This window comes from Cetorhinus maximus, chromosome 11 (genome assembly GCF_964194155.1).
Source record: "Cetorhinus maximus chromosome 11, sCetMax3.hap1.1, whole genome shotgun sequence".
In the NCBI taxonomy this organism is placed as follows: domain Eukaryota; kingdom Metazoa; phylum Chordata; class Chondrichthyes; order Lamniformes; family Cetorhinidae; genus Cetorhinus; species Cetorhinus maximus.
The window spans coordinates 74,847,005-74,869,635 of NC_135889.1; the positions used below are offsets into that span (position 1 = coordinate 74,847,005).

The 22,631-nt window shown below is 41.5% G+C and overlaps 1 protein-coding gene across 1 annotated transcript in view; it reads right to left on the minus strand.

The window, feature by feature from the left end:
* The window catches only part of baz2ba (bromodomain adjacent to zinc finger domain, 2Ba), a 322,339-nt gene that overhangs the window by 14,767 nt on the left and 284,941 nt on the right, over window positions 1-22,631 (minus strand). The window contains exons 29-31 of the mRNA XM_078552234.1: window positions 10,771-11,023; window positions 5,003-5,158; window positions 4,660-4,823 (exon numbers count right to left, since the gene is read on the minus strand). Of these exons, the coding sequence (XP_078408360.1) occupies window positions 4,660-4,823; window positions 5,003-5,158; window positions 10,771-11,023 (573 nt within the window). The remainder of the gene's footprint in view (window positions 1-4,659; window positions 4,824-5,002; window positions 5,159-10,770; window positions 11,024-22,631) is intronic.

Consider the following 22,631-nt stretch of genomic DNA (forward strand, 5'->3'; position numbering starts at 1 on the left):
AGTTTCTCCTTAATTACTCTTATCAAAACCCTTCATAATGTTTAACACCTTTGTTGAGGCTCCCCTTGGACCTTCTCTGCTTTCTGAAGCACAATCCCAGCTTCTCTCGTCTTTCCATGTAACTTGATTCCTTTATCCCTGATATCACCCTAGTAAATCTCTTCTTCACTGTTGACATCCTTCCTGAATTGTGATGCTCAGAAGTGGACACAATACTTCAGCTGAGGTTTAACTGTTGATTTATGAAAGTAGAGTCTAACTTCCTTGCTTTTGTACTCTTATGCCTCTATTTACAGAGTTAAGGATCCAACATACTTTGTAAACAGCCTTCTCAACTTCTCTTGTTATGTTCAAAGATTTATGTACTTGAACCCTCTGGTTTCTCTGTTCCTGCACCATCTTTAGAATTGTACCATTTAGTTTATATCTTGTTGGAGATGGTCCCAGCTTCAGCCATGATCATATTGAATGGCGGAGCAGGCACGAAGGGCTGAATGACCTACTTTTGCTCCTATTTCCTATGTTTCTATGTCAGTGCCTCGCACATGTGTGGCACGAATATTATCTGCCACTTACCAACCCAAGCCTGGAAACTGTCCAGGGCCGGGATTTTCCCGCCCCGTTGAGGGCGGGACCCGCTGCGGGCGAGGCAGCACCCCAGTCAGAAGTCCACTGACTTGCAGCGGGACCGGAAGATCACGGCGATGGGCGGGTACGGAAAATCCTGCCCCAGGTCTTGCTGCAAGCGGGCAAGAATCATTTCATTCTTTGAGAAATTGCGGAATGAGCTGAACACAATGTAATCATCAGTGAACTGCTCTACTTTTAACCTTATAATGGTCATTGAATCACAGAATCATATAGCCACGAAGGAAACCATTCAATCCATCATGCATGTGCCAGCTCTTTGAAAGAACTATCTAATTAATCCCATTCCTTCACTCTTTTCCCATAGCAACGCAAATTTTTAGTTTCAGATAGTTGGGTCCAGGGCCATCATTTGAACCTGGTGATGCTGGGACTACAGAGCTGCCAGCCAACTGGATTGGCTGGCAACTCTCTAAGGTGGGACTTCCTCCCCAGATGGGGGCGGAAATCTCGCCCTTAGCCGATTAATGCCACACCAAGTGTTAAATGGCTGTAGGGCAGCCGTATCAGCGGGGATGCGTTCCCCATCATCTCTTCAGATGGCGGGGTGCAAAACTGCCCAAAACATCTTGCCCACACTGCTTTCATTGTTTAGCATGCAGACAGTGTAGCTTCACCAGCTACAACTGATGCTCCTCCTGGCATACACTTCCCAATGGAGGAGGGTTGGTCACCTAGCTTGATGGTGATAGAAAAGTGAGGAAAATTCCAGAGCATGAGGTTACTTATTGTAGTGTTAGGCAATTCAGCTATTGTTGATAACCCACAGTGCCTCATAGATGACCAGTTCTGAGTTGGCAAGTCTGTCATCCATCCATCTACCCGACTTAGTACATTAGTAGAGCCACATGACATGATGGAGAGCATCCTCAGAAGGTGCGACTTTGTCTCCACAAGAACTGTTCAGTGGCCACTCTTCCTAATGTTGTCATGGACAGATGCATTTGTGATGGATAGGTTATTGATGATGAAGTCAGAAGGGTTATTCCCTCATGTTGACTCTAATCACAAGCCCAGCTCGTCATTCAGGTCTTAGCTAGTTAAGTCAGACGTGATATAACCAAGCCTCTTACAATGATAGACATTAAAGTCATAGAGTCACTATGGCATAGAAAGAGGCCATTTGGCCCATTGAGTCCATGCTGGTTCTCAGCAGAGCAATCCAGAGCACTCCCGCTCGATTCCCTTAGTCCTGCTGGTTTATTACCTTCAAGTGCCCATCCAATTTCCTTTTGAAATCATTGTTTCCACTTCCACCACCGTTGTGGGCAGCAAGTTCCAGGTCACTACCACTCATTGCATTAAAAAGTTCCCCCTCACATTCCCACTGCATTTCTTGCCCAAAACCTTAAATCTGTGTCCTTGTGCCATTAGCTAATGGGAACAGTTTTTCCTCCCATCTATCTTATCCAAACCTGTCAATCTTGTATACCTCTATCAAATTTCCCCTCAATCTCCTTTGCTCCAAGCTGAACAACCTAACCTAACTGAAATTCCTCAACCCTGGAACTATTCTGATAAATCTCCTCTACATCCTCTCAAGGACTCTCACATCCTTCCTAAAGTGTAGTGACCAGAACCAGACGCAGTACTATAGTTAGGGCCTAACCAGAGTTTTATAAAAGGTCAGCACAATTTTTCTGTTTTTGTACTCAGTGCTTCTATTTATGAAGCCCAATATTCCACATGCTTTGGTAACCAGTTTCTCATTATGTCATGCCTTCAAAAATCGGTGCACATGCACCCCCAGGTCTCTCTGTTCCTGCACAACCTTTAGAACTGTGCCATTAAATCTATATTGCCTCTTCCTATCCCTTCTGTCAAAATGCATCATCTCACACTTCTGTATGAAATTCCATCTGTGACTTGTCTGCCCATTTTGCTATCCTACCTGTCATGTTGCAGGTGGTTCATATCATCCTCACTGTTCGTCACGCTTCCAAATTTGGTATCATCAGCAAATTTTGAAATTTTACCTGTATTCCAAGATCCAAGTCATTTACATATAGCAAAAAAAAACACTGGTCCTAGAGCACTGATCCTTGGGGAACACAACTGTCCACCACCCTCCAGTCCAAAAACAATCATCTACCATGACTCACTGCATTCTGTACTCAAGCCAACTTCTTTATTCAATTGGACACTGACCCTCCTATTTTTTTATTTAATTTGTTCATGGTATCACTGGCTAGGCCAGCATTTATTGCCCATCCCGAATTGCCCTTGTTCAGAGGGCATTTAAGAGTCAACCACATTGTTGTGGGTCTGGAGTCACATGTAGGCCAGATCAGGTAAGGATGACAGATTTACTTCCCTAAAGGACATTAGTGAACCAGATGGGTTTTTACAATAATCGGCAATGGTTTTGTGGTCATCAGCCATTTAATTCCAGACTTTTATTCAATTCAAATTTCACCATCTGCCGTGGTGGGTTTCAAACCCAGGTCCCCAGAGAATTACCCTGAGTCTCTGGAATACTAGCCCAGTGACATTACCACTATGCCATCGCCTGCCCTTCCATAAGCCTCAATTTTGTCAACTAGCCTTTTAAGTGGTACTTTGTCAAAAATCTTCTTAAAATCCATATAGACAACATCCACTGCATTCCCCATCATCAACCTTCTCTGTTACTTCATCAAAAGCTTAAATTAGATTAGTCAAGCATGATCTATTTATAAACCCGTGCTGATATCCTTAACTAAGTCAAGCCTCTCCAAGTGCCTGTTGATTTTTTCCCTGATTATTGTTTCTAGAACCTTACCCACCGCTGACGTTAAACTAACTGGCTTGTAGTAACTAGTAGTATCCTTCACCCTTTCTTGAATAAGGGTGTCACACTTGCGAGTCTCCAATCCTCTGGCATCTCCCCCATATATAGGGAAGATTGAAAGATTAAGGCAAGCCCTTCCACTATCTCCACTCCCACTTCCTTTAGCAACCTGGGATGCAAACCACCCGGACCAGGTGACTTATTTACCCTAAACATAGCCAGCCTTTTCAGTACCACCACCTTCTCAATTTTCACCCTATCCATTGCTTCTAATATTTCTGCTTCTACCAATATTTTGTCAGATTCCTCTTCCTTAGTAATTTTGACCTGACTAGTGCTTGACTAGTCTGTAGGACAGCCCTCCCAAATTTGATACAAGTGCAGGGAACTTTGCAGGGTCAACTAGATTAGCGATATCTTTATTGCTACACATGTTTCTTTCTTGCCTTTCTAGCAGTTTAATAAAACAGAGTAGGCTGCCAGGCCACTTCTAAGGACAGGTAAGAGTGAATGACGTTAGTGTGGGACTGGAATTGCATATAGACCAGAATGCAGAGGTTTCCATCCTTAAAAGATATCAGTGAATGAGTTCGACATTCCGACAGCTAGGTTTACTGGTACCACAGAAACATAGAAAATAGGAGCAAGAGTAAGTCATTCAGCCCCTTGAGCCTGCTGCGCCATTTAACACGATCAATGCTGATCCTCCATGTCGACTCCATACTCCCGCTCTCCCCTCATACCCCTTGACGCCTTTAGTGTCTAGAAATCTATTTCTTTCTTAAATATAGCCAGTGACTTGGCCTCCACAGCCTTCTGTGGTAGAGAATTTCACAGGTTCACCACCCTCTGAGTGAAGAAATTTCCCCTTATCTTGCTTGTTCTAGAACCCCTAGCCAGGGGAAACTTCCTCCCTGCATCCAGTCTGTCCTATCCTGTCAGAATTTTATACCAACATCTTGTTTCCAGGTTTTTGTAAATGAATTAACATTTTCCAAACTGTTATTGTGGGATTTAAATTCAGGTTCCTTGGATTGCTAGTCCAGCTCTCTGGGTTACTTGTCCAATAAAATAACTACTATGCTACCATATCTGGCTTTAATTATAGGTATCATCCTATTCATGATTAATATTAACCATTATTTCATATGTTCCTCTCTTTATATATTACAAACTTTCATCAGTTTATGGAGGCTTTTATACCATTTTGCACAAAATGAATTCCTGAAATAGTCCCCTACCTTGATCTGCAGGCTTGCTGATGCCACCTTCCTTTCCAGCTCTTCAACTTGCTGAAGTATGGCTACATCAATTTCAAATGCTTGATCCTCAACTGACCAGTTATGCACAGCTTCATCAGTAACCTGGTTTTCTTCATCATCTTCACTTATTTCAAATATTGCAACTAAGTGAGAAATAATTTTGAATTGCTGAAAATCCTTCTGTTGTTATTCTGTCTCCTAATATAAAAGTAGGCTGCTGCAAAGTCTGTATTCCAGTCAGTTCAGCATTTAATGAAGATTAAATTTGATAGTCAAATAAGAATTCTATTTATACAAAGTAAACTTTTTTTAAACTACATACCATCTTTACTTTTGATGCAGGTCTGACTGATGTAATCCATGTGCTTTTGAAGTTGTTTTTGCAAAGCCTTTTCTCTTATTCCCCTGAGATGAAGTACTTTAGACAGAGTCTTCAGCTCTTCTGGATCAATGATTCTCCACCAGCCTTGCTGCATTTCTTATGAAAGAAACAAATACATACTGACACATATTTATAATTTTTTGAAGAGTGATCTTAAAATTTATGAAAAGTTTTCTTTACATTCCCTCCAACACTATGAGGATTTCAGGAATTTGACTGCCTGAGTGCCAACCAAGCAGGATAGCTCAGTGGATCAGATTTTATTTTAACACTGGCGGCTTTAACATAGGGTTTAGCTAGAAGAAAATGTAATAAAGATAATTGCACTACAAGGTGGCTAGCACCTACCTCACAATGAAGTTAAAAATCACTCGCCATCCTCATTATAATCAGGCAGAAAATATACTGAATGCAGCATGCAAAACAACCGAACCGATTTGCTGCCAAGTAAATGGTGCCAAGAATAACATATAACCAATAACAAAAACAGTAGAAGAAACAAAAGGAAAATTACTTCAAGGAAAATACCCCACATGGTCAGTGAACAATAATAGATTCCATCTGGAGGGATTAAAAATAACAACCAAGAAATTCCATTGCTTTGGAAAATGGGCACATAAGGAGCAGAGCACACATTTCATCTGCCCGTTAGTGTTGTCCCAGGCAGCATGTAATAGTTGTGCTGTGAGCTTATGAGTCAGGCAAGCAACCTGCTCGATTCATGGCAGAAATCAGGTGTTTCTGATGCCACTTAACAACAGCCAACACCTCAAAAGGAAGATGCCCTCTGGCTACAGACAGGAAGGCATTCTTTGAACACAATTTGACTGCTAGGCCTGCAGATCGTGTCCATTAAGTTCCTAAATGCTACTTCAGAGGCCCTGATCCAAATGGAGGACAGGAAGAGAGATTCTCTTCCACCCATAAGGCAAACCACCAGTTGAGGAGTTGTTACCTGGGGAGGGTAATACAAGAAATTGGAGGGGTAGACGATATGGCCCTTCAAGTCCGCTCCACCATTTAATATCATGGCTGATCTTGGGCTTCAACTCCCCTCCTTTCCTGTTCCCTATATCCTTTGATTCCCTGAGAGACCAAAGATCTGTCTATCCTAGTATGAAATGTATTCAGTGATGTAGCATTCACAACTCTCTGGGGCAGAGAATTCCAAAGATTCACAACTCTTTGAATGAAGTAATTTCCTCATATCAGTCCTAAACAATTGGCCTCTTATCCTGAGACTGTGCCCCAACATATGCAACTGTTCCGGGGCTCCTGACTGGAGTCAGGAGTGATGTCTGGAGGCGATGACCCTTGTAGCCTGGTAGCCAGCCTGGCTGGAATAAAGGCAACCCAGAGGACTAATAAATGATACATGAGTTATGACACCTGGCAGGAAACCAGACTCAGACCTGAATGATGCACTCCTGTGGTCACAAACCAATTATACGTTGAAGGGGGGAAATGCTTTTCAATTGACAACGGTGCTGGGCTGGTGATGGTGAGCATACAAGAAATGCAAGTGCATTCTATGGCACCTTACACCCTGGAGAAATGATCATGTTTGCAAAGTTTTTATGCCAGTTGCAAAGAATGCCAATTGCATCAATTACCTCAAATACTTCTTGTAAAATAGCAAAAAATCACCATTAAATTATCTAAAACAACGGTCAGTTTAACTCTGCTAGTTTTTCCCGATCTAAATGCCCAGCCTCTACCCTAAGGGAGGAGCTGGAGATTTGTAAGCACTTTCTAGTCCTGGCCTCCATTTGATCTCAAGATGTACCTGGAGGACCAAAACAGAATGTTGCTGAATTGTGGCTCTCAAGGGAGAAGCCAATTAAACACAGTTCCAGCCTGCAGCTAAACATTAGTCCAGATTACCCATCAGCATTACCACATTAGATCTGCTAGTATAATTTAATTTGATACAAATTGAGTTTCAGTGCTTAGATTTATGAAAATGTAAATTAGGAATGCAATTAAGTAGCAGAATGTATCTGCATGATTCTAGATTGGACCATGATCCAAATCAGATAATTTGATAGGATGTCGGTGAGACCGCAACTGGTGTACTGTGTACAATTTTGGTCTGCATACCCAAGGAAGGTACGGAGGTAAAAAAAGAAACAAATTGCATTTATATAGCACTTTTCATGACCACCAGACACCTCAAAGCACTTTACAGTCAATGAAGTACAATGAAGAGAGTGCAATGAAGATTCACTAGATTGATTCCTGGGATGAGGACTTGTTTTATTAGGAAAGTAGAATTTAGAAGAATTTGAGGTGACTTTATTGGAATATAAAAGATTCCAAGAGGGCTTGACAGGGTATATATGAGAAGCAGTTTTCCTTGGCTGGACCGAGTTAAGAATTTCTTCACTCAAGATGTTTGTAAGTTGAGGTCGAGAATCAGCTATGATCTTATTGAATGATGGAGTTGGCTCAAGGGGCCATATGATATACTCCTGGTCCTATCCTGTTATGAAAAGGGAGAAATTAGAATACGAGAGAAAGCTAGCTAGAAATATAAAAACAGATAGGAAGGGATTTTACAAGTATTTAAAAAAGAAAAGGAACTAAAGTAAGCGTGGGTCCTTTAGAGTGTGAATCTGGGGAATTAATATTGGGAAATAAGGAAATGGTGGAAGTATTGAACAGATATTTTTTGTGTCTGTCTTCACCGTAGAAGACACAAATAACATCCCAAAAATACTTGTAAATCAAGGGGTGAAAGGGAGGGAAGAACTTAAAATATTTATAATCATGAGCGAAAGGGTACAGAGAAAACTATTAGAATTAAAGATGGACAAGTCACCAGGACCTGATGACTTTAACCTGGAGTCCTAAACAGTGTGGCTGCAGAGATAGAAGATGTATTCATTGTAATTTTCCAAAATTCCCTCGACTCTGGAAGGGTCCCATTATATTGGAAAATAGTAAATGTAACTCCTCTATTCAAGAAAGTAAGGTGACAGTACACAGGTAATTACAGGCTAGTTAGCCTAACATCTGCCAGAGGGAAAAATTAGAATCTATTATTAAGGAGATTACAGCAGGGCACTTAGAACATCTTGATGCAACTAGATACAGTCAACATGGTTTTGTGAAAGGGAAATCACATTTGACTAATTTCTCAGAGTTCTTTGAGTAAGTAACAAGTAATGTGAATAATGGGGAATCTGTAGATGTGGTATCCTTGGAATTCCAGAAGGTGTTTGATAAGGTGTCACATCAAAAGGTCACTACAAAAAATACCAACTCATGGTCTAGGAGGTAACATATTATCATGGATAGAGGATTGGTTGACTAACAGGAGGCAGAGTAGTAGAGAAAAATGGGTCATTTTTGGGGTGGCAGGCTATAGCCAGTGGAGTGCCACAGGAATCAATGTTGCAACTTTAACTATTTACAATCTATATCAATGACTTGGATGAAGGGACCAAATGTATGGTTGCTAAATTTGCCAATGACACAAAGGCAGGTAGGAAAGTAAATTTTGAGGACATAAAGAGTCTAAAAAGGGATTTAGATAGGTTCAGTGAGTAGGCAAAAAATTAGCAGATGGAGTAAATGTGGGAAAATGTAAACTTGTTCACTTTGGCAGAGAGAATAGAAAAACAGTATATTATTTAAATGGAGAGAGATTGCAAAACTCCGCGGTACCGAGGGATATGGATGTCCTGGTACATGAATCACAAAAAGTTCGTATGCAGGTATAGCAAGTGATTAGGAAGGCAAATGGAATGTTGTTGGTTATTACAAGGGGAACAGAATATAAAAGTTGTGAAGTTTTGCTACAATTATAGTGCATTGGTGAGACCACATCTGGAGTACTGTGTACAGTTTTGATCTCCTTATTTAAAAAAGGCCATAATGGCATTAGAAGCAGTTCAGTGAAGGTTCACTTACTGATTCCTGGGATGAAGAGGCTATCTTATGAGGAAAGGTTGGACAGGTTGGGCCTGTATCCGTTGGGAGTTTAGAGGAACGAGTGATGATCTTATTGAAACATATAAAATCCTGAGGGGAATTGACAAGGTGGATGCTGAGAGGATGTTTCCCCTTGTGGGAAAGCTGAGGCCTAGGGAACACAGTTTAAAAATAAGGGGTCTCCCATTTATGAAAGAGACAAGGAGAAAATCTCTCTCTGAGGGTCTTTGGAATGTGAAATTCTCTTCCCCAGAGAGCAGTGGAGGCAGGATCATTGAATATATTTAAGGTTGAGTTAGATAGATTTTTGATTCACAAAGGAGTCAAAGGGTTTAGGGGGTAGACAGGAAAGCGGAGTTGAGACAACAATCAGATCAGCCATGATCTTATGAAACGGTGAAGCAGGTGTAAGGAACATATCTTTTTATTTTCTATTGGACTGTGGATTAAAATTGCAATGGCTGCAGTTTGAAAGACATGTCCACTGGAACAGGATGAGAGATATATACAATGTTGTAGTCCTGGAACAGAGTGTGCCATGAAAAACAGGATGGTGCCGGAAAAGAGTCCTGGACCAAGGGAGCTGCCTGACAGCAGCATTTTAATTGGCTCCTGACAAAGTGACCAGGTTTTGTGTGAGGGCAGTGTAGCTGAATAACTCCTAGCCTGAAAGGAACAAGACCTAAAACCTCTTTCTTCTGTGAGAGGAAGATTCCAACAATTCCACAATAATAGCTAGCTGACTTTTTATTCTCATATCTCTATAACCTGCTATTTCTCTGAAAACCATTATATAAAGGAAAAGGGGAAATGTTAGAGACATTGAAAAGCAAGTGCTCAACCAGTGAACTAAATACTGAAAGTGCTGTAAGACCACCTCGTGTTATCAACAAGAACTGAAAGGAATTTGGAAGATACTGATCAAAATCAACCCATCTAATACTGTAATCCGGATCGGTGCTATTCAACTGTTTTATTCTACCCTTAAAATCCATGTTTTGTGTGTCTCATGTGTGTGTATAGGGATTTAAGGAGGGGGTAGCGTTTAAGTTATAGTGTCAGAAATTAACAGTTCACTTTTCTTTCTTTTGCCACTAGTTAAAGGCAATTTGTTGAATAAACAGCTATTTACTTCAATTTACAAACCTGGTGCTTGTATTCTGTTAACCTAAATTAAACAATTAGGTAGAATCTGGGCAATCTGGTGGTTTGATCAAACTTTTTCACATTTGTCATGGCTCGGGGAACAGTGGGGCTTGGTATTACAGCGCACTATCCCCAGTGAGTTTTGACACAGGCTTGAGGGACCGAACGGCCAACTCCTGCTCCTAATTGTATGTTTGTATATTCGCATGAAAGTTATATCTTTTTAGTTTATGAACATGTTTTTAAAGTGTTTTTTTTTAAAACTCTACATTACTTTCCCTGCAGCCATTTCACAGATCACTGTTTGCTTTTTAAGCCATTCAAGCCTACACATTCCAAACAAAATCATCATATTACAGTCTCTAATAAGTTAAACTGCTAAATATTTTTAAATCATCATTCTAAGATCTTGAAACATAAAAGTAAAAACATAATTTTGCTACTCTACTGAAACCATAATCTAGAGACTCAATAACAAGGATCAAAAATACAGTGAATGATGATGAGAACTATGTTGCTTGAATAGGCTAGAAAGATTTTGCTGTGGTTATGGCTGCAACCTCTATCATAATCTTGGAAATACTGTTCCATGTTTCAATATAGCACAACTCAGCTTTTCTACTTACCTTCTGCAATGGGCTTTGGACTAGGATAATCCACTGGTTTTGCTACTTCAGCTATTGAAGAAGGTGCACTGTTCTGCAGTTTTTCATTTTGCTGTGCTGGTGATTCATTCGTAGGAATGCTAGGTAGCAGGAAAGGATTAGCATTTCCTTCCGTTAATCCAAGGCCAGGTGAGGAAAAGGCAATACTTGGACTGAGTACTCCAGTTGGCCATCCACAGAAAGGAAGTCCTATTAGAGGTAACCCTGGTTTCATCTGGAAAAAAAGGTTTAAATGATTTTATTTGCATTTGTTACAAATGAAGATTGTGTTGACAGGAAATTTTTATGGCTTATGTTGGAAAACCATCTTGGATGCTTCATCAGAAGCTAGTTAACAATGAGCAGCTGAACGCTACATATCCTTATGAAAAGTTACTAAGCATGCAAAGCAAGAGTATTACAGTGCCCAGCTGGTGCAGTAAGCATAGGAGAGAAACCGGATGGGTGTGTATTGCTACATGCATCCCATAGGCAAGTTAAAGACTGTCGCTGTTAGAGCTCTAGAAGCAGGTCACTGGGCTACAGGGTGTATCCTGGTCTCATTAAACAAATGAGGTAGAGTGAATTTATTAAAACAATAAATAACAGCAATAAATATTCTTATAAAACTGTAAAAGTTTATGCTAATAATCAGGCTAAGAAAGTTTATTTCATCTTTAACATGAGATTCGCTGCAAGAAAATGAACTAGATTAATTTATTAGATCATCATAACATGGGCAAGCGACATTTCAAACTGGCATTCAAGACTAAATTGTCCCAGTCCTTTGGTGATGGACTTGGGGAGGGGGCAAGAAAACATTGGGGAGCCACATCAGGATGATTTCTTGAAGCATTCTCGCTGCCAAGGAAGTTTCTCAGGGATATCCTGGGAAACAGATCAGCTGGCTGCTGATGGGGTGGACAGCAAATTGCATATTTAGGGCCCCAATTAGGGGTGATTTAGAGGCCTCACTGTTATTTGCCAGCGGCGAAGTAGCCCCTGCCAATGCAGAGGCCACCAGGTTTACAGAGGCGACCACTGGAGTTGGAGGCTCCATGCCCCAAAGAGGGGTACTCAGGCAAGAAAGACAGCTCCTGTAGTCCCAACGATGCATCTGGAAGGACTCCCCCTCCAACCTGAGGGTCTACCAGTTTGGCAACTCTGATTTACCCTTAATTTTACCCTCCAAGGATGCCTCCATGTTGATGAGCCCTTTAGGTCTCCTATCTGCCTCTGCGACATCCTCCTCTCCTGTTGGGGATGCCAAGGCTCTAGAGCTGCCAGCCCTGTGCTTGGGCTGGCAGCATCAAGTGCCCGCCCACCTTCCTTAATAGGATAGCGAGCACGGCGGCAGCCAACTAGAAGGCAGACTGCAGGAGAATAGCTCCTCCGGCCTGGCTCCCTGCAAATTTAGGCTTAGAACCCGATATCAGGGTCCCAATACCCAATGGAAAATCCTGCCCTCAGTGTTTTGGGGTCCCCAGGTCCCTGACAAAAACCTCATAAGACAGGCTCCTTGCCCTTCAGTGCTGCTCCTATTATTAATGAAAGTGATTCCTGCCACTCCATACTTAGCTGGAAATTCTTTGAACAGGAGCTCACACCCATAGTATGCAGCACACAGAATCACTTGCACGATGACTGAGCAGAAAAATGGAAATAGTATGAGTAGAAATATACGGTAATTAAGGGAAGAGGGGAGCGGCCATCAAAGAAGAGGACAAGCAGAGAGTCATGCTTTGGTTTGGGGCAAGGAAGAAAATTTCATTAGTAATTTGGGAAGAGTGGTAGAAAGGCTGCCAGCCTGAACCAAAGGAAAGCTGGTTGTAAAGTACAAACTTGAACTGGGTCAATGAGTGACTAATTGGAATGAGGGGGATAGGAAGTACAGTGTTAATTTCAACCAAGGTGGAGTAGAAGAAAAGCTCCGGGTTGAATTGAAGTGGTAAAAGGATGAAGGGTGCCAGTCTGAAGTGGGATAGTTGGAGAAGCAGAGATGTCCCTGTGAAAGAATAAGAAGTTGGATGACATAGTGTCTCAGTTTATAGAATAAGCATAGTGCAATACAGCAAGAATGACTGTAGTGGTTACTTCTTCACATCTTTAATATTAAAATCTTTCAACTATGCATGTAAACATTTCAAATTTTCTAAGTAAGCATACACACACACATCCCCCTAGAAATGTACTAAGTAATTTTGTGCCTTCGACATTTGGATTTCCTCATTCAACAAGCATTCATGTACTTATGTTTATTCCTCCAATACAAGTGAAAAAATGTAACTTAAACTTTAGGTTTATTGACAAAGTTATGTTACATCACTCAGCTGATACCTGGGAGGGAGGCAGGGTGGGGGGGGGGAGCGGGGGGGGGGGGGGGGTGGGTTTGGTTACCTTACAAGAAAAGATTGGACAAGCTGGACCTGTATCCATTGGAGTTTAGAAGATTGAGAGGTGATCTTATTGAAACATATAAGATCCTAAGGGGACTTGACAGGGTGGATGCTGAGAGGATGTTGCCCCTTGTGGGAGAGACTAGAACCAGGGGACATGGTTTAAAAATAAGGAGTGTCCCATTTAAGGCAGAGATGAGAAAAAAAATTCTCTCAGGAGGTCACGAATCTTTGGAACTCTCTTCCCCAGAGAACGGTGGAGGCAAGGTCAATGAATATGGCATAGAATTCATAGAAACCTATAAAATTCTAACAGGACTACACAGGGTAGGTGCAGGAAGGATGTTCCCGATGGTGGGGGAGTCCAGAACCAGGGGTTACAATTTGAGGATACGGGGTAGACCATTTAGGACTGAGATGAGGAGAAAGTTCTTCACCCAGAGAGTGGTGAGCCTGTGGAATTCATTACCACAGAAAGTAGTTGAGGCTAAAACATTGTATGTTTTCAAGAAGGAGTTAGATATAGCTCTTAGGACGAAAGGGATCAAATAATATGGGGAGAAAGCGGGAGCAGGCTATTGAGTTGGATGATCAGTCATGATCATAACGAATGGCAGAGCAGGCTCAAAGGGCCGAATGGCCTACTCCTGCTCCTAGTTTCTATGTTTAAGGCAGAGGAAGGGAGTTTCTTGACTAACAAGAGAATCAAAGGTTTTGGAGGTAGGCGGAATGTGGAGCTGAAGCCATATGATCAGCCATGATCTTATTGAATGGCGGAGCAGGATCAAGGGGCTGAATGGCCTACTCCTGCTCCTAATTTATATGTCTGTATGTTCATAAAGTCCATGTAACTACAGGTACCTATTTTCATGGATAATAGGCTTATATTCAGGGATGCTTTTGAGCTGTCAAAAATAAAGTATTGCAGATGCTGGAAACCTGAAACAAAAAGAAAAAACGCTGAAAATACTCAGGTACCATTTGTGGGGAAAGGCAACTGGTTCAGAAAGTGCCCTTTGTCAGAACTGATGAAGGTTGTATCTGAAACATTTTTTACTACAGATGCTGATCAATCTGCTAAGTGTTTCCCACATTCTCAGTGATTTTGTCGAGCTCCCAGCTTTTCTAAAATAGCTGGTCACACGGCAGCATTTTACTTGAAGGTCGATCAGGCCAAGTGACTGCTAGACTCACAAATAGCGAGAAAATTAATTGTCATCAAAACTACAGAAGGAAAGTATATATTTAGTTATGTGAAAACAACTTTTGAAGACATCTCTTTGCTAAAAATACCAAATCTCTTCAGATGGTTCTGCATATTTATATCTTTTATTTGATATAAAAGAGGATTAAGTGCTCAATGAAAAGCAATTCAGGTTGAAAAATGGCAATTAATTAATATCACGAAGAGATATTAATGTCTATAATGTTATTGGAAATTATTTTTTAAAATAGATTTCTAGTGGGGTCTGTGGCTATGTGTGTGTCTTAATTGGATTAAAGCCAGCTACTCTGGGTGCTTTGATGTATTATAGTTTTGAGATGTTAATTAGGTAAACGTAAGGGTAGAAGGTAAAGTGTAAATTTGCATTTGTTAAAAGAAACCACTTAAGACTGCAGGTGAAATCTTACACCGAGCTAGAAGATGCCAAGCAATGTTTATTTCTTTTCAGTTTACTAACAAAATTGGTGGGGTGAAAGGATGTTATTGTTAGAAAAGGTAAAGTTAAAAGCCTAATGATACATTGGAAAATTTACATTCAAAGAGAAAGATAAGTATAAAGGAGGTAGAGGCATTTTAAGATCCAACAAGTGTGAGAAGCCTCCAGCCTGCAAGCCTCAAGCTGCTATCTGTAAGGACCCAGAGCTGAAAGAAACTCATTTTGAATGCGACTGTCCAGGGTGTGCTTTGCCAGGTGTCTGTTTAAATCTATGAGATTTACTGTTGCCTTAGCAGGGGTGTAACTGAGTGTCAGATTAATTAGGGGATTTTTGTAGTGGTTGTAGTCGTAATTTTGTAGACATACGTATGAATTTACAATCTTTGTATTAATAAATGTTTAAGTTAGTTTTATAAAAAACCTCTTGAGACTCGGTGGTCTTATTACTACTGAATTCAAAGCCTGCATCTCGAAACATACAAATAGCAAAAATGGGTTATGACAGTTGTTTCAAGTTTCCCTCTGGAATTTGAACAACTCAGGCTTTACAATCGGCTGTGTCATAATACTTAGTCAGACATTGTAACATTTAAGCCATAGGATAGACAAAAGATTGATATATCTGGTACAAGGAGGCAGACATTAAATTGATAAGCAGTTCTGTATCTTCCCTACTAAGATGTTTCATAACCTTAGCTGTTTGATTTAATTTCAAGTGTCACTGTGGAAATGGCTTTACTGCCACTTCATACAGCTGGGGCAGAAAGTGATTTTAAAAAATGATTTAACCTTTGAATAATGTTAACTTTGTAATTCATCTGTTCATTTCACAATAAACCAGGAAGGGCTATGAACCATACCAAGAGTAGCCGGCTTGATCCATGAGTCAAACCCCATAATCCGGTACAGAGGGAATCAGAGTGTCCTGGTATATATGAATCACAAAAAGTTAATATGCAGGTATAGCAAACAATTAGGAAGTATAATGAAACTCAAACTCAGCTTTAGTTCGAAGGTCAGGGACTCAGATTCCCGACAAACTGCGGGTCTTTTGCGCATGCGCCGACCGGGTATTTTTCATTCTTCAGGCCGAGGACTGGCCCTGCACGCTGTGCAGAAGGAAGAAAGAACAGCGCAAAAAGGAAGGTCAAATGACCTAGAATGGAGGGCCATTATCAAGTAGGTGCCCCAGGGAGCGGGACAGGGAAAGATCCCAAACCTGGGTGGGGGGGGGGCAGTGAGAGGTCCCAAAGGGAAGTCCCATGCAAGGGATAAAAGATAGGGGACAGAGATAGGTCCCATTAAGTTAAAAGGAGCAAAGACGTGGGCTCCAAATTAAAGAGCTGCAGGGAGTAGACTTTAAGCAAAGTGGGCACATGAGCAGCCCTGAAGATGCAAGAAGGCAGCCAAAGGTTGGTGACTCTGTGCTGCAAGCCATTGGGGCAAAGGTACCCCTCTGGATCAGTGGTGTTCTGCTTGACACGGCCGAAGACCTGAAATTTTACTTGAAAGGTGAAGCTTGAGTGTATATGGAGATCCAGAGGAAAGAAATCTCCCAAGGTGAGATTGAAACCCTCCGAGGTGGGTGATTGTTGAAGCCGTCCAAGTGGGAACGACTTTAGGAGAGAATTCCAAGGCGCAATCTTCAAAGGTGAAGTTTGGAAACCCTTGTGACAATGTTTCAGTGAGATTGGTTGGCTCACATTGTGACAAACATCTGGGTGGGTTGTTGAGAAATCCATGGAATCGGTTTGGTTGCATCTATCATTTATTGTGTAGTGTGATGTGTTCCACCACAGTTCACCCATTAATTCACATGTATCTTATACTTACCCTGAACATTAGAGTATAATATAGATTTTGTAAATTGTTTTATCTTTCTGAACTTGTGTAGTAAAGTTTATTTTATTTGTTCCAAACCCATGGAATCTTGTGGCTTATTCACTTAGTCAGTGTCTTGAATCTCAAACTTTATCTGCACTTGAAACAAAAAGTTATTGATCTCTAACTGGATCTCCCCCACATCCCGGGGTCTGGCTAAGGATCATACCAGAAGGCAAATGGAATGTTGTTGTTTATTTCAAGGAAAATGGAATACACAAGTAGGGATGTTTTGCTACAGTTGTGTAGGGTATTGGTGAGCCCCACATCTGAAGTACTGTGTACAGTTCTGGTCTCCTTATTTAAGAAAGGATATAATTGCTTTAGAGACAGTTCAGAGAAAGTTCACTCAACTGATTGCTGGGATGAAGCAGGTGTCCTATAAGAAAAGATAAGACAAGTTGGGCCTGTGCCTGTTGGAGCTTAGAATAATAGTGGTGACCTTATTGAAACATGTAAGATCCTGAGGGATCTTGACAGGGTAGATACTGAAAAGAAGTTTTTGCTTGTAAGAGACACGGTTTTAAAAATTAGGGGTCTCCCAAGTAAGATGGAAATGAGGAGAAACTTTTTTTCCCACTCAGAACATCATTAGTCTCTGGAATTCTCTTCCCTAGAGAGCGATGGGGGCAGGGCCATCGTATATTTTTAAGGTTGTTAGATAGATTCTCGATTGACAAGTGAATCAAAGGGTATGGGGGTAAAGAGGAGGCCACCATCAGATCAGCCATAATCTTATTAAATGGCAGACCAGGCTCAAGGGGCCGAATAGCTTACTCCTGCTCCCAATTCGAAGGTTCATTTGCAGCCCAAGGCAGAATATATAAATCCATGGCTACAGCAGGATGTAGAAGGGAATAATTAAACAACTAACAGGAACCAGGGGGGAGAGCTGTGTGAAGTATCCCAAAACTAGGGGGAGAGCTGTGTGAAGTATCCCAATGGGAGAAGCCATGACAGCAGCCAAGATCAATCTGATGTAAATACAAATGCCAGTATCAAGTACTGATAGAAACCATCGCGGTAGTCATTATTTTGTCAGATATTAGTATAAGAAGTCCACTATGTTTATTAACAATGGAGCAGGACTGGCTGAATCCAATGTCTATATTTGGGAAGGGGGAAGAGTAACACCTTGATAATTTTTTAAAATTCATTTACGTGATGGGGGCGTCGCTGGCTAGGCCAGCATTTATTGCCCATCCCTAACTGCCCTCGAGGTGGTGGTGGTGGTGGTGAGCTGCCTTCTTGAACTGCTGCAGTCCCTGTGGTGTAGGTACACCCACAGTGCTGTTGGGAAGGGTGTTCCAGGATTTTGATCCAGCGACAGTGAAGGAGCGGCAATATATTTCCAAGTCAGAATGAGTGGCTTGGAGGGGAACTTCCAGGTGGTGGCAATCCCATGTATCTGCTGCCCTTGTCCTGGATGGTAGCAGTCGTGGGTTTGGAAGGTGCTGCTGAGGGAGCATTGGTGAGTTTTTGCTGTGCATCTTGTAGATGGTACACACTGCTGCCATTGTGTGTCAGTGGTGGAGGGAGTGAATGTTTGTGGAAGGGGTGCCAACCAAGCAAGCTTTGTCCTGGATGGTGTCAAGTTTCTTGAGTGTTGTTGGGGCTGCACTCATCCATGCAAGTGGAGAGTATTCCATCAGACTCCTGACTTGTGCCTTGTAGATGGTGGACAGGCTTTGGAGAGTCAGGAGGTGAGTTACTCGCCACAGGATTCCCAGCCTCTTCCCTGCTCTTGTAGCCACAGTATTTATATGGCAAGTCCAGTTCAGTTTCTAGTCTATGGTAACCTCCAGGATGTTTATAGTGGGGGATTCAGCGATGGCAATGCCATTGAATGTCAAAGGGTGATCGTTAGATTCTCTCTTTTGGAGATGGTCATTGCCTGGCACTTGTGTGGCACGAATGTTACTTGCCATTCGTCAGCCCAAGCCTGGATATTGTCCAAGTCTTGCTGCATTTGGACATAGACTGCTTCAGTATGAGTCACGAATGGTGAACATTGTGCAATCAGCTGTGAACATTCCCACTCTGACCTTATGATGAAAGGAAGGTCATTGATGAAGCAGCTGAAGATGGTTGGACCTAGGACACCAACCTGAGGAACTCCTGCAGTGATGTCCTGGAGCTGAGATGATTGACCTCCAACAACCACAACCATCTTCCTTTGTGCTAGGCATGACTCCAACCAGCGGAGAACTTTCCCCCTGATTCCCATTGACTCCAGTTTTGATAGGGCTCCTTGATGGCACATTTGGTCAAATGTTGCCTTGATGTCAAGGGCAGTCACTCTCACCTCACCTCTGGAGTTCAGCTCTTTTGTCTATGTATGAACCAAGGCTGGAATGAGGTTAGAAGCTGAGTGACCCTGGCGGAACCCAAACTGTGCGTCAGTGAGCAGGTTATTGCTAAGCAAGTGCCGCTTGATAGCACTGTCGATGACCCTTTCCATCACTTTATTGATGATCAAGAGTCGACTGATTGGGCGATAATTGGCCGGGTTGGATTTGTCCTGCTGTGTGCGTACAGGACATAGCTGGACAATTTTCCACATTGCCAGGTAGATGCCAGTGTCGCGGCTGTACTAAAACAGCTTGGCTAGGGGCACAGCAAGTTCTGGAGCACAAGTCTTCAGTACTACGTGTTAAAAAAAAACACTGCTTGCTATTTCACTCTGTGTTGACATAAGTCTGAGGGTTGTCATTACAGGATTTGTGCTTCATGACTGATTTCACATCCTTCCATCATCACAGTGGGGTGCCTTCCATTTCACAGTTTGACAGTTCTAAGTAGGTAGACTCTTTGAAATTTTTTCTGCATTTCAGAAATCCTTGCTATCTGACTCATAAACCATTTATTGCAATGTTCAGAGGCACTGGGCATCATGCAACACAACATCACCTTATGAACCTCAATCAAACCAGAGAGCAAACTGATCAATGCTACTTTACAGGCCTTTATGGATCTGAGCCACATGTCATTTGCTTTTGTTATTAGAACTGCAACTCTTTTTCAACACAAGAATTAACCACTGACTTTGGAAGCTATTTAGTAATACCTATTGACCTGCTTGAAAATCTAATGGTTGCTACAATGAAGTGAAGATATGTATCACTTGATAATGGCACATGTGATTCAAAGGAATCATAGCAGAAAACAGGCCATGAATTTCAAAGCCAGTAACATGTTGAAACTAAGGACCCATGTTCGACTGACGGTAGAGTGCAATGTAACATAGCTAAACTAGCTCCCATTTACAGGGGCCCACACAGCACACTTGGAAAATCATAAGACACAAATTATAAGATTCCAAAGTTACCGTAAGATAAGTTTTTGGTGTTTTCTATGAGTGAAGCTTTTTTCTAAACTGGGCACGGGGAAAAGTTCATAGAGGAACCCAATAAAGAGGTACCAGAAAATCCTGAGGGTACTCTGGTTGGGGAACAATTCTTATCTTCATTTTCTAAGACCCATTTTGTGTGTCATGGTCCAATGCTCTCTTAATAGAGATGCTTATGCAATGGCAGTGAGACAAAGCCTTCAGGAGCTGAATCTGAAGAAGCAGAAAAGGACATTACAATGCTTCCACGTGGCCTGTGGTGGGACTTTGGAAAATTGGGGATCATCTGATAAGACTTTTGTTTGCTTTGGATCAATTTTGTTGCTTTGTAATCATTAGGATTGTCTGACTTTGAATTTCTCTATCCCCCAAGGTGATAATGTATCTTTTATTCCTGCAACTCAGTTTTATCAGTGCAGCATCAATTAATCTCAGGTTTCTTAGAGTGTGAGGGAGGGAAAAATTGAGCTATTAACTGGAAAAATCTAATACATTCAAAAATGTTAACAATCATAGCATAATTGCCAAATAACTGTCAAGGAACCAGCTATGATTTTGGTATTTTATATAGCTTTCTTCAATGTTTTGACGTTAAATTTCTTTCTCATGATTGTGAGCATCTGATATACCATATAATGGCAGGAGATCAGAGGGAGATTGAGATAGAGGGGGCCAGTAAAAAGATTGAACTGCAAGTCCTACAGGTTAAGAAAGTTGGATATCCAAGGTAAAATCAGAAAGGTAAGAAAAGAAAGAAAGAAAGAGGAAAGGGAGAGACTGTGAAGTAGAAGGATGATATTGCTGTTGCTAACTAGCTTTATTGTTCTTGGTTAATACACTTACTTCTATGTACATAACTCTGCTTGGACCCTTATTTCAACAAAGCTGACAACTCCAATGATAATTCCAGAGCATCGAACCTAGGTTGGGTGCAGGGAAGGTCACACAAAAGACCAACATAGAAGGAAGAGGGTTCAGGGAGTGGGTTGTAGATTTATATAGGTAGACATGAATGAGGCCAGAATGGCATCTAATCAAATGGATGAGAATTTTAAATTTGAGAGATTGAGGGGTCAGGAACCAATGTGGGTCAATGAGGACAGTGGTAATAGATGAGTGTAGTTTGGTGCAGGGTATGATATGAACAGCAGAAATTCTATGAGCTGACATTTATGGAGGGGAGAGGATGGAATACCAGATACAAAAAGATTGGAAAAAGTTAAATTTTGTTATAAAGGCATGATTGAGGGTGTCAGCAGCAGATGGGTTGAACATACGAACTCGGAGCAGGAGTAGGCTGCTCCGCCATTCAATAAGATCATGGCTGATCTGATTGTAACCTCCCACCTACCCTCAATAACATTTCACTCCCTTGTTAATCAAGAATCTATCTAGCTCTGCCTTAAAATATTAAAAGACCCTACTTCCACTGCCTTTTGAGGAAGAGTTCCAAAGACTCACAACCCTCAGAGAAAAAATTTCTCCTCATCTCTGTCTTGAATGAGTGACCCCTTATCTTTAAACCATGACCCCTAGTTCTAGATTCTCCCACAAGAGGAAACATCCTCTTCACATCCACCCTGTCAAGACCCCTCCGAATCTTAAAGGTTTCAATCAAGTCACCTCTTACTCTTATAAACTCCAGTGGATACAAGCCTAACCTGTCCAACCTATCCCCATAAGACAATCTGCCCATTCCTGGTATTAGCCTGGTAAACTTTCTCTTAACTGCTTCTAGCACATTTACATCTTTCCTTAAATAAAAGACCAATACTGTACACAGTACTCCAGATGTGGTCTCACTAGTGCGCTGTACAACTGAAGCATACTTTTATATTCAATTCCCCTCACGATAAACAATAACATTCTATTAGCTTTCCTAATTACTTGCTGTACCTACATACTAGCCTTTTGTGATTCATGCACTAGGACACACAAACCCTGCTGCATCTCAGAAACCCCGCTGCAATCTCTCACCATTTAGATAATATGCTTCTTTTTATTCTTCCTGCCAAAATGGACAATTTCACATTTGCCCACATTATACTCCATTTGCCAGGTCTTTGCTCACTCACTTAACCTATCTATGTCCCTTTGCAGCCTTCTCTTCACAACTTACTTTCCTAGGTAGGCGATATTATGAAGGTGGATAAAGAAGATGTTTGCGTTGGCAACTACATGGTGGCTTGTAATCTCAGCTCAGGAGGTAGGAAAAGAAGCCATTGCTGATTATGATCAGATACGTAAAAGTCGAACCAGGCAAAGATAGTCCCATTGAGCTGCACAGTAAAGGAAAGATGTTGGCGGGGTATGATGTAATCCAGAGCTATCCAATATGTTAGTTATCAGCCATATGTATTTAGTTAGGAATACATATGTGGCTAACTGCAGTTTGATTAATACATAAAAGCTGAACAAAAGGCACCGTCATCAGGCATGTGATCTCAATCCTTATAATAACATAATGTGTGCGCTTTAACCTTTGTGTATTTGTTTGTAAAATGGTAAGACAAAAAGTATAATACGCAAGTGTCTTTTGATTGTTGAGTGCTTTAC